This window comes from Microtus oregoni, unplaced genomic scaffold (genome assembly GCF_018167655.1).
Source record: "Microtus oregoni isolate MIOR12 unplaced genomic scaffold, Mior012 000038F_ref0000394, whole genome shotgun sequence".
NCBI lineage: Eukaryota > Metazoa > Chordata > Mammalia > Rodentia > Cricetidae > Microtus > Microtus oregoni.
In genome coordinates, this window is record NW_024543097.1 from 19,184,015 (window position 1) to 19,197,160 (window position 13,146).

At 36.7% G+C, this 13,146-nt stretch overlaps 1 protein-coding gene across 1 annotated transcript in view; it reads left to right on the forward strand.

Moving 5' to 3' along the window:
* Positions 1–2,063: 2,063 nt before the first annotated feature.
* LOC121433390 (solute carrier organic anion transporter family member 6A1-like) overlaps positions 2,064–13,146 on the forward strand; it is a 96,185-nt gene continuing 85,102 nt past the window's right edge. Inside the window, 3 exon segments of the mRNA XM_041631754.1 lie at positions 2,064–2,385; positions 4,054–4,314; positions 12,595–12,777. Coding sequence (XP_041487688.1) covers positions 2,064–2,385; positions 4,054–4,314; positions 12,595–12,777 — 766 coding nt within the window.

Sequence of the window (13,146 nt, forward strand, 5' to 3'; positions counted from 1 at the left end):
AGTTATCTCTCTTTCCTAAGGTTTGTGAAGTTTTTCAGAGTATACACTTGCCTCCACTTGCCTTTGAAGAGGTCCAAATTTTTTTTTTCTGATGGTTCTTTCCATCTCTGTGTCTTTTCAAAATGGTATGTGTATGTTCTGTACTGCTTCTTAATACCTTCTTATACTTTGGAATGAATTCACCTGATGACTACAAATTCACCTCTCTACTGGAACCCCAAATATTATTTTTACAAGACCTATAGAGCTATTACTTACAGACTGGAATGGAGTTCTCTTTGACTTTCTATAGTCTCATTTGAAACACAATTTCCAGAGCTTTTATTGTTTACAGAGCTATCTTTGTTCTTCTACCTTTAAGCTATGCAAGTCTGGTATCAGAGAACAAAAATAGCAATTCCCACCATCCCACACTTTTTATCCCTAAGAATCTCATTTTATTTATCCTTATTATTTAATATGATGAAGCAGTATGAGAAAACATTTATGGTGAGTATAATGAAATAGTAAACTAGGAATTTACCATTATTCATGTATTGATTATGAGAACAGTTTGAGGCTCTTAATGTAAGAAAAAAGTAATATTTTCTGTCAATTAAATACATTTGGGTTTGCTGGCTTAGGTTTCAGTTGGTTTTTTTTTTTTTTTTGTAAACCATGATGACACTTTGGGGGGGGGGCAATATTATTCAAAAGCTTCATGAATTTTGACAAACTATATCTTAAGAGTAGATAGGTTCAACTGTGCTGGAAAGTCACATTCAGAAATATACATGACTCAGTTCAGGAAGTAAGCAAATCCAAAATTGCATTTTAATATGAAACAAATTTAATGACATAAATCATGGTCCTTCACTCAAGTAAATATTTTTACTACCAGATATATAAGCTCTATTCTGCATTTCCTGACTTCATTTATAGTGGAATACATTACTTGATTCCTATTCTTTGAGGGGAATGAATTTATCAGAACAACTCTTTTGCCACTGTAAGACCTTTCTTTCAAGGCCCTTGCATTACTCCTTGAATTCTGATTCTTGGTTGTTCTTCCAGCTTTTCCGCCACAGTAGATACAAATATGTCTTCCCATACACCCTGATTTCTATTATCTATCTATCTATCTATCTATCTATCATCTATCTTTCTTTCTTTCTATTCTCTCTCCCCCCTTTTCTCTAATATAATTCTTCAACAAATTTGTAACAAATGACATTATCAATTTGTAAAAACACCACAAAGAAGGAAGCCTGGACATAAAGGATGTTTGTTCCCCTGTCATATGCTTAAGCATTTATTTTTCCTTGTTTATTTTTTTAAATATATTTATTTCAAAGAGCCTTTGGTCTGGTTTGAGGCCCCAGGTCTCCATGACACGATAGATGCTGCCCCCCCCCCCATGACTTCCTGTGCATATGGTGGCGTGTAGTAGAAATCCTGCAGCTTTGGGTGTATGGGTTGGTTCCCTTCATGTGCTCCATCAGATCAAAGATGGGATGGATGTTGTTGCATGTCAAGTCATGACACTGGGTCTAGGCCTGGGCGGACCTATATGGTTGGTCCGCCAGACGGGAAAGGGGAAAATGACTCTTTGCAAAGGATACTTGCAAGTAGGCATGTGTGAAAGGGGTGCACGGTGTGACTTGTTGGATCATACTGCGGCTTCCATGACAATATTTTTAATTTTTCCTCTTTTTATATTGTTTTCAATTTATTTACTTCCTTTTTCTCTTAAAATTTATTTTATTGGGGGAGGGGAGTACAGGAGCAAAGGGCAGATGTGAAGGGATGGGAATTAAAGGGAACAGGATACATGTAAAGGACTTCTCTCCCCTTCTTCTTTCCTTTCCTGTTATCTTCCTCTTTCCTTTTCTGTGACATAGAGAAGATGGAATACAATGTTGGAGTTCTGACCGCGTCAGTCAACCCTTCTGTGGGTACGTTAGCTTCCTGCACCGGCAGTAACGTTCCCTGCAGTGTGTAGAGTGGCAGCCACAGCGTTAGTCACTGGAGTCTACAGAGTGCACAGGTGCCTGCAGTCTCCACGGATCTGTGTCAGATAAGCTATGACTGAGGCCCGGAAGAAAGAGCTAGATATCAAAGAAGTGGCTCAGGCGCAAGAGGGGGATGGCAAGGACAACAAGAAGATTCAGAAATTCAGTAAACTAGGTTTCTATCTGACAACAGTTCCAAGGTCCGTGGCAAAGTTTAAAAAGCTCGCAGCAGAGAAAAGGCTTGCTTCAAGACACCTAAAGATATCAGATCCAAAATACATTGCTTCCCTGGAGGGGCCGTTTGGCTTTGGCCCTCTAGTTTGTCCTGCTTTTCAGCGTTTCAACAATATTGACTTCTTTCTGTTTTTGTACTGTTTGACGGTTATGGTACACGGTAAGTTGGAGCAGAGTTGCTCTGTTGAGAGGTAGATGAAGCCAACATACTGTGAGAAGGAAAGGGTCCATGAATCAGAATCAGTTAACCCAAACCTCTGCTCTTATCTTCCAGTCCTTAGTAACCTGCTTGGTTTGGGGCACTCCACAGTGAGTACCAGCTTCTTGTCTCCAGATACAGAGCTGATGGGAAGGTAGTATTGTTGGTTCATGTCATTTGATAACCAGCTTGAGTTCTGGGTTCAATTTCTTGGAGATTAAGATTGACAACAGCATTGCCATTATGAGGTGGTTTTTGCTCACAATTTTGAAACACTCTGACAAAGCATCTTTTGGTCTGGATTTTGTTTCTTCATCTTAGAATTACCGGGGAAGAAAAGTAAAGGATGTTTTATTCACATTTTGTCTTCTCCTTCCTTGTTCCTCTTCCTCCTTCTTGTATTATTTTAGTTATAAATTTTTCTTCATAAATTTTGTTACTATCAACAGTCTGACAGCTGTTGCCTGTAGTTTCCAACCTCCATCAATCAACTTCAGAACTTACTTTTATTTGCAAATGTTCTGTTCACTTTGAATCTGCATTTCCTCACAACTTTCCACCTTCACACTTCTCTGTTGATAGTGAGAGGCTCCAGCAATATGCATATCAAACATGTAGCCAGAACCTTTTATGGTTTTCTGGCTTGCTGGTGGTTTCTTTAGGCAAAAGGACCAATAAAAAGTGATTATAGTTTCTCGAGATAAAATAGGGATTAGACATTCTATCAGTGACATGAATGTTTCAGCAGCCCTTGCTTCTTGGGTCTAGCCTTGACTACTGCTGGGGCAGCAGACCAGCAGGAGATGAGCAGCTTCTCAGAGCTGTAAAAGCTTTAGGAAGAGTCTGGACTCCTGGATCCCTGCAAACCAAAGAGTGTTTGAGATAATTGGACAAGAGCAGTTATGGATACTGCAGCAATGAATTGTGATCCAAGACCTTTGCAGATGTAGTCATGAGTTCTAATTTATAACTATTCTGTTTTCACTCCAAGGAACGTAATACTTTTTCTAGCTATTCCTTGTATCAAATTGTTTTTGTTTCACTTGGTGTGATTTCTTTTCTTCTTTACGTACTGGATGGTGATTTTAAACAAATAATGCTGCCGTGTATTTAATACTCAAGAACATAAAACAATTTACATTGAATGTATACATTTTTAAAAGATTAAAAAAGCTCAGAAATGTTAAGCTTCAAGCACAGAATCCTCTCCAAAGCTATAGAGAAACCCTGCCTCAAAAAAAAAAAAAAACAAAAAACAAAAAAAAAGGAGAAAGAAATCTAAGATGGGTTCTAAATGTCTTTACAGTTTTAATTTAGAAAATATGTAAACATCCCTTATTTATTAATTCTTCATAACTGATACATAATGGATTTAAAAAGAGATGAGATGATTAACTATAATTGATCTTAATAAACTACTGATAGAGGTGGTTAAAATAGCTTCTAATATTCAAGTAAAAATATTTGATTGAGATAAATGAATCATTTTTTCAATATAGGTTTTACTCATTCATAGTATTATAAAATAAATTTAGTTCAGTGTAACATTTCCTTTGAATGGTTATAGTGATGATATATTTGTATATTAAAATGCATTACATTGCCTTTGTCTTTCTTTTGAATTTCTAGGTGCTTTATTTTCCCTGAGTGATATGAGTTTGAAACAAATGGTGAAAGAATTTTCTCTGACAGAGAAAGAGATAACCATAATGGATCTCACTGATTATTATGCATCTTTCTTGGTAGCAATAGTGGCAGCATACTATGGAGGCAAAGGGAACAGGTCAAAATGGCTGGCAGCGTCTGCCTTTATATTAGGAATTTCATCAATTGTATTTGCTGTTCCTTTCTACAAGTATGAAATTATAAAACCACTGGAAGAAAGTGAAGGTGAGATTTTTCAAATATACTACCATATACTAAATCAATATTTAAATCATTGGTTCTGTAAGAACTATATATTACACATATGCTTGTAATGTGTATTTTATTTTTATAGAACTGATTACTTTGAATGAGAAGATGACTTATGAAAAGGGAATGAGAAGCCTTTTATTCCTTTGTTCACTTAACTAAATACTGATGAGAAATGGTGTAATCTTAGGAAACACAATGTCTTGATAAGTATGAAATTTCTGACCAATGATCAAGAGCATGTAATATGGTTTCAGAGGACCTAAATTTGGTTCCCAATAGGTAGCTAACAACAACCCATAACTATAGCTCTCGGGCATTTGATACCCTCTTCTGGTCTCAGCTGGCACTGTCTTACTAGAACACATATGGTTTAAAATTAAATATAAATAAATAAAAGGTTGTCACTGCTAAAAAGGAGTTTCAGCAGCAAATATGTTTTTCTTCCTTTGGAATCTTGTTCATGTCACCTACATTTTGTTTTACTTGGTAGTAGATGCAAAAAACCTTTTTGACCATATACTCATATTTTAGTTTATATAAACATGCACACACAGAGAGCTTCTCTATTTTTTGTTTTATCCACCTCTCTTCTCATTGGTATGTTTCCTGATTTTCTTTTATGCTCTTCCTTTTTCATACATTCCTTATTAGAGAGATCATAGGTCTATCTTTCATTGAGTGTTCTCTGAATGTCTTTGGTATCATTCACACATTTCAATTTCTATTCTGTTTTCTGCTCCATGATTCCATCTGGTATCTACACAAATGAGTGCAGTGTTCATATTCAACCGCGTGCCTCAACACCCACATTGTCATCATGCTCCACCACAGCTTGAAATAACCTGACAGAAAGTTTCTCCACAATTCTTGAAAATACTCATACCACATAGTCAACTTTGCTTTCTAGAATTTTCTATAAAGTGACCATCCACACATCTTTCTCAGCAGACTAATGAGCTGGGCTTATGGTGACAGCCATGAGTGTTTTCAGCTTACTCAAAATAAAGGTGAACTTCTTTCACAGAGACTAGAGGATAGTGACACCTGCTTTCTCTGATTATTATAGTTGCTATTTCCCTTCATTTGTAGCTTGTTTTCTGCCTGTCAACTTAGCATGGTAAAATCATTCAGACCTCCTCCAGTGAGTGCCCTCAGTCTTCTTCTCTCATTGTCTTTTATCTCCTGCTTGTATACTTTTGGAGTGGGTCATGCACCTGCCCTTCCCTATGTCTGGCTGCTACTGAGTCCTGCGATGAACCTGCTGTTGCCAAAGGGAAGTGCTCGTTTCTTCACAAATGGATCTATTTGCCTGAAAATTGTCTTAGGCAACACTCTATTCTAACCTTTAAAAACAATTTAGTTTTTCTCACTAAACCACTAACGTGTCCTGTCTTGGATGGAAAATAATGTTATAGAGGAAAATTGCCTTTATTTCTTTACATTAAATGTTAATTGAGCCCACAGTTACATGTTAGTATTCTTCCCTTCTTCCCCCAGTTGAAATGCAGGAGGCGCCCTCTAGTGATCATTCTGTGTGCTCCTGTCTCACCCTCTGCTCCATTCCTGATCCACTCCTCCTGCCCTCTGCAAGCCACTCTTCTCTGTCAGTTCTTACTAATGCGTAAATACGAGCAAGCTCTTTCAGTCCACTTCAAACTTTGAATCTTTTTTCAGTTTTTAAAATTAAAACAAAACGATATCATTTCCTCCTTTCATTTTTTTCTGTCTTCTTACTCCTGCTACATCTTGTCTTCCTAAACACTCCCATATTGTTATTTCTCTCCAATTCTTAAAAAATTTTTGTACTTAGTCACTTTCAAATATAAGGCCTCTTTTTCTTTGTTATTGTTATACTGTATTTGGGGAAGGAAAAGGGAATCTTTTAATTTTTTTTAAAAAAAATTTAAATACTAATTTTATCTTATCTGCTTGAGTGTTATACATGGTATATACATGGACACATGTGTGTGCCTGGTGCCTGATGAGGCCGGAGAGGCTGTCAAAACTCAAAACTGGAGATACAGATAGTTGTGGATTTACAATTAGTTGTTGTAAACTGAATCCAGGTTCTCTGGAAGGACACTCAAGAGCCCTGAATTGCTGAGCCACCTCCCTAGCTCTACGTTTCACTCACTCTTAAAGAATAAATAGTGGACATGCTACTGATCAGCCCTCTTTTTATGATCTGTTGATATCTCCTTGTTTTCATACAAGAGTCTGTAAAAGATCTGTACTGATTTCTTGACTTTTTTACCCATTTCTTTTGGGGAATTTAACACAACTTTAGCTAAAATGTTGTAACAGAGTTATTTCTGTCTGCTAATTAATGTACCTCATGATATTTACTAAAATTAAACTTTCCACACTGTGAAATCATAACTTTAGTCAGTATTTGTAATATTAAACAAACTCCATATCTTGATGGTTTCTCTTCTGAGAATTTGTATGTGTGCTACTTTTGTGCTACTTATGTTATTTACAATCTTTAATTTTCCTTAATACAGAATTGTTTTTTATTGTCAAGAGTCAAAATTATATTCAATTATTGGTCAATCGGAAACAGAAATATGATTCTTAGGAGTAGGTAGACTGGTAAGCTCAACTTTCTAGAACAAAGCAGAGGTAGATGGATTCAGGAGATGTTTTATGACTGCAAAGATCATGAAGGAATTTCTTGACTCAATTTTCCATGAAGTCAAAATGGAGTTTGAATGCTACATGTTTTTCTTTAGTGTTGGAAGTAGGGGGCCACTTGTTGGTTCCATGATGTAGGAGGATCTTCTATCTATCTGTTGCTTTCATTGGTTAATTAATAAAGAAAACTTCTTGGCCTGATAGGTCAGAACATAGGTAGGTGGGGAAGACAGAACAAAATGCTGGGAAGAAGGGAAGTGAGTCAGACACCATAGCTCTCCTCTCCAAGATGGACGCAGGTTAGAATCTTCCCGGTAAGCCACCATCACATGGTACTACACACATTAATAGAAATGGGTTTATCAAGATGTGAGAGTTAGTCAGTAAGAGGATAGAGCTAATGGGCCAAGCAGTGTTTAAATGAATACAATTTGTGTGTTGTTATTTCATGTGTAAAGCTAGCTGTAAGGGAGCCGGGCAGGATGAAAAGCAGGCCCGCTCGCCTCATCACTACAGTTCCTGGCTGCTCAGAGCCCCGATATAATCACACAGAAACCACATTAAATAAAACATTGTTTGGCCAATTAGCTCTAGCTTTTTATTGGCTAACTTTTATTAATTTCACCCATCTCCATTTATCTGTTTATCACCACGTTGCAGTGGTTTACTGCCAAGGTTTTGGCATGTCTGTCTCTAGAGGAGGTTTTATGGCTTCTCTGTTAACTCTGCTCTTCTTTCCCAGCATTCAGTTTTCCCAACATAGCTAAGTTCTGCCCTGCAATAGGTCTAAAGCAGTTTATTTATTAATGATAATCACGGCATACAGAGAAAATCCCACATTACCTCTCCTTTTCTGTTTAAATAAAAAAAGGAAGGCTTAAACTTAAACATAGTAAAATTTTAAATAATAAAACAGTTATCAAGCAAGACTTACAGTTACAATATTTGTATATCCTTTTCTTTTATCATAATTAAGGAAATCTATAATAATAACTATTCTTCAACTCCATCAAGGTCTCCAGAAGGATATAATATTACCTAAGTAAACAGGAAGTGAATTGTAAGCAACTTCCAAAGCTCTAGATATGACAGAGATATCTCACTGCCTGGTCAGTCACCCAAAGTTCTTCTGTACCATTGGGGCATCCATATTTAGCCTACAGACCCATAGTATTCAGCAGACTTTTCCATCAAGCAGAAAATTTCAAAGACATTTCTGGTCACTTTGTTTCTGTGTCCTGAAGAATGTCTGACAGGCTCTTTTATGAAGCAAGAATCATGAAGGATTGTCTCACCTTTAGGCAAGTTCATCAATCATTGCTCTGTTGGTCCTGCATGTCCAGTTTATGCAACAGTCCGGGCAAGAGCCATTTCTTTCTCAAATGGTAAAACAACTCCATGAGGAACCAGTTTGATGCCCATCTTCCTCTTGAAGTCAATTGGTGCTGCCAGGAACAGATGTGTCATGAAAAGTCTTAAGTTCTTAAAACATTTTAAATGCCATAGTATGTAGTCTTTGAAAGGTTTGAAGAATGCCTAGCCATCTGAAATACATCTCTGTACATCTAGAAATCCCAACTAACATGACTACAAACTTGACTATTATAGATGACTATTTATAACAATACAATATTAAATGAGCTGCATAAACACAATACCTTAATCAAGAGCAGAAATAGACATATATCAATATTGACATTAAATTTGTATCAATAAACCAAGATCTATACCAATGCAAATCTATATACCATATCTCCTTTTAAATGTAAAGAAATATTTGCAAACAATATTTGGGAATATGGGCATAATTTTATCCAAACTTCTTCCTGCTGTATATTGGGTGAAGTAATTATTGGGGGTGTTCATGGTGACTTCTTGGGGGTTCATGATCTATCAAACCATATTAGCCTGGAATTAATTCACAGGTTCTCATTCTCTGTGGAAACAAAAGAACCTCTTTTCCAAAGCAACATATTCTTATACTAAAATTTTGAAGACAAAATACCTTTAAAGTATGTATGTTGGTTTAGCTTAGCAATCCCCAGAATCAAATGTCTCTCTGCAGTCACAAAATTCAAATAAAACACAATATTATACATAGTCCAGACTCTTTGTGTATGTATAGTCCATTTTTTGTGGCTTATTTTTCTTTACTCCTTTTAATCTATGACTGTCTGTACTCTGTCTCTTTCAAGACATTTTTCAAACCACTGACTTCCTTTTATGACTCTGTATTCTCTTTTTCTTCTGTCTCACAAGCCTATGTACATTTATTTTACATTGTGACTCATTTAGAATTCTTTTTCATCTGGATTTTTCTTGATTGTATATCTGTAATTCTTTGCTTTCCAGGAGTGCTTTTTAAAATGCTAAGCACTTCATAAATTTAAGCTGCACCATTACTATGTATATATATGGTACTTTTAGCTTGCCCCACCCAGTCCCACATGGCAGAGCTGCTTTGCTTCTGAGCTGTGCATACTGCCCCACATCCAGGCACACAGCCAGTCTATGTTGCCACCAAGCAAGCTTCAGCATGCTACTCACAAATCCCATCCAAATGCTTGATTTTGTGAAAGAGTAACAGTTCATACTAGCAGCATGGCTCATGGCTGGGAAGCTTCCATTTTGAAACTATTTGGCTGCTACTGCTGAATTAGTAAGACCTCTCTTAAGGGAGCCATAGCATGCTGCCTCAAGCAAATCCCATTTGGAAAACAAAATGCAGCTAAACTTTTTGTTTAGTGTCTAGATTTTTTTCAAGACCTCTTTGGTTTTACATGGATTTTGTCCACCATATTAGTGCCAATTTGTTGGAGGGAGGGGGCCACTTCTTGGTTCCCAGCTGCTCAGAGCCCTGAAATAATCACACAGAAACTGTATTATTTAAAACATTGCTTGCCCCATTAGCTTTAGCTTCTTATTGGCTAACTCTTACATTTTAATTTAACCCATCTACATTAATCTGTGTATCGCCGCATGGCAGTGGCTTATTGACAGAGTTTTGGCATGTCTGTCTGTAGCAGGAGGGCCCACTTGTTCATCCCAGCTGCCCAGCTAGCTTAGCCCCAAATAACCACATAGAAACTATATTAATTAAATCACTGCTTGGCCCATTAGCTTTAGCTTCTTATTGGCTAAATTACATCTTAATTTAACCTATTTATATTAATCTGTATATTACCACAGGTTGTGGCCTACCAGGTAAAATTCCCAGCATCTGTCTCCAGCTGCTCCATGCCATCTCTCTGACCTGTTCCATCTCTCAGCATTCAGTTCAGTCTTCCTTGACTACCTATTTTCTGCCCTATAAACAGGCCAAGACAGTTTCTTTATTCATTAATGGCAATTCCAGCACACACAGAGGACTCCTACATCTGCCTCTGCAGGAGGCTCCATGGCTTCTCTCTGACTCTACCCTTCTTTTTCCCAGCTATACTTTTTCAGTTTAGTTTCCCCCACCTAGCTAAGTTCTTCCCTGCTATAGGTTCAAAGCTGTTCCTATATTCATTAATGGTAATCACAGCATACAGAGTGAAATCCCACACCACTTTAGCTCTAAAATTAAAGCTAGAGATAATGGAAAAGAGATATTTTGCTAGAGATAATGGAAAAGAGATATTTTGACTATGACTGTGATTTCACTGAGAGTTTGTATATTGTGAAAGAGAACAATGATACACAAAAGTGTCATTACAGAAGAAATATATAAGGGACAACTTAGATAGTTAATAGGAACATTCTAATAGGATTTTTATTTATGCTTGAATCACATACTAAAAATATGGAAAGATTAGAAGGATACAAAATAAAAATGGGTGACTATTGTAGTCTCAGGCATTAATAATTCATCCAAGGCCCACTGAACATTGGATAAGATGCAGGAGTATGAAAAAACTGGATGAGGTGAAGATTGTGGGAAGTTGTATTAAATGCTGGACTTAAGCTTGAAACAGTTAGTGTATCCAAATAGCTTGAACTCATGGAAGCTGTGAGTATCTGCACACAAATTATCCAAGATGGTGTCTGCAAACACCCTATCATGGAGGATAAAGGAGTTCAAGTGCCTATGCATTCCTGGAGATTTATATGTAGCTATGTGTTACAGAGAATGAGAGAGAGAGAGAGAGAGAGAGAGAGAGAGAGAGAGAGAGAGAGAGAGTCCAGCAGTAGAGTCCTTGCAAGGGTGCCGGGGTCACCGCAAACATAAATCACCCATCATCCTGCTACAAATTCTCACACAGCCCATTGAGTCATTTAAAAATGAAGACGAACATGGATGTAGAAGAGTTATGTAGTTGGGAAGAGGAAACCACCCAGTGGGAGTGCGAATCAGGCAAAGAAAAGGGATGAAATTGATCAGAAACATTATATTTATTGTGAAAATGTCATAAGGAATCTAATTGAACACAGTCCATATTATTTTATTTCATAAGAAAAGGAGGAAAATGTTGAGTCAAACCACAATTTTAGGGACATCTATTTTCTATAGCGTTATGTACTAGTCCATAGAAACTAAGTAAAATATCTTTTCTCTAATGTCATAGGTCATGAATTTCACAATAACATGTCAAGAATGTGTTAAACTTCACCCAAGATGGTCATAATGGATACGGTTTCCTGTCAGTTACTTAGCTCCATAAGTCTACTACCAAGTATAAATACTAAAATCTTATAATCATTTGAGTAAGAAAATGAAGACTAACATGTCATCCAAAGATTTCAAAATCTAGTGGGTAGATTACAACATAGCAACTAAAGAAATCTTTATGATATCATAGTTTTTTTTATGATCCCATGTGTACCTAGGTGTTATCCTGCTATGAACAAATATAAACAACTTGCAAGTAGGAAAGAACTATTTTAGCTTTTCAGAGTGCTCCTCCATGGTTGCTAGGCTTCACTGACTCTGAGCCCATGGTCAGGTAGAAAACTGGGTGTGTGCAAAAGAAGTCTGTTTCCCTCATGTTAGGACACAAGCAGAATGACAATGGGAGGTTCTAGGATAAGACATTTCCATCAGATGCGAGTGGTGTCTCCCTCTCATGGTTCTAGGACCCTCTCCTAAACATTTGGTACATGAGATATTATGGTGGCACTTTATATATAAACCATAAGAGTATGGATAATAAAAGCTCATGGGTCAAATATAGGAAATTACTTAATCAAAGTAGTGCACGTGTTTTAATTTAAAGATTGATAAAGAAAAGACCCAGAACTAAACTCAGATGGTGGATTTTAACAAGGAAGATCATCTAGGACATTGCAAGTACTATTATTCTGTAGTCAAGGCAGAAGAACAGGATGCAAAGAACAGAAAAAAAATGAGTGCATATGTATGAATAATGTGTTTGTATATAAGAATATATGTGTACGTGGTATCCTGTGCACATAACACTCACATTGTTTCATTCATACTGCATCTGTCTTTCTCAGTATTTCCACACATTTCCTTTTATTGTGCTATTTCTACTTAGAATATAATAATTGATTCTATGACTACACTCAAAGCATAAAAATCAAACAAAAGAGAAAAATAGGGTGGTAGCAATTGCAAGTTTAATTGTACATTTAATTTTGAATTCTATTCAATAAAATATATTTCTTGTCTTCCAAAAGAGCTGTGTACAAAAACATTAGTTAAAAGAGATTGTGGTAAAATGATACCACACCGATCGATATGTATTTATCTCTTCATCGTCGCCCAGTGTCTCCATGGAATGGCGGGGATGCCTATATATATCCTTGGATTGACCTTCATTTTCGATCATGTTCCCACATGCTCAGCTGGTCTCTATCTAGGCAAGTTTGTTTCCTTCTAATTTGCATGACTCATTTTGAATATTCATCATGTTCCAGTAGGCTTTAACGGATACAGAAATACTATTGGATCTGATGACACGGTACGAAGTAGTGATGACTTGAGTGGATAACTTCAAAAAAATCACACAGATGTCTTTAACTCTGAGATTTGGAATATTAGAGAAATCATCTAAATGTCTCTGAAAAGACAGAGGAATAGACATTATTTGCATATTTTATGTGGCAATATTTTCTCTTTGTTTTTCCTCTGAAAGAGTGGAGAGGGAGGAAAGAGCGGAGAGGGAGGGAATATTTGAACACAGTGTCATCCCTTCTTATGTATCTTAAAACTGTATGTAAACTGTGTCC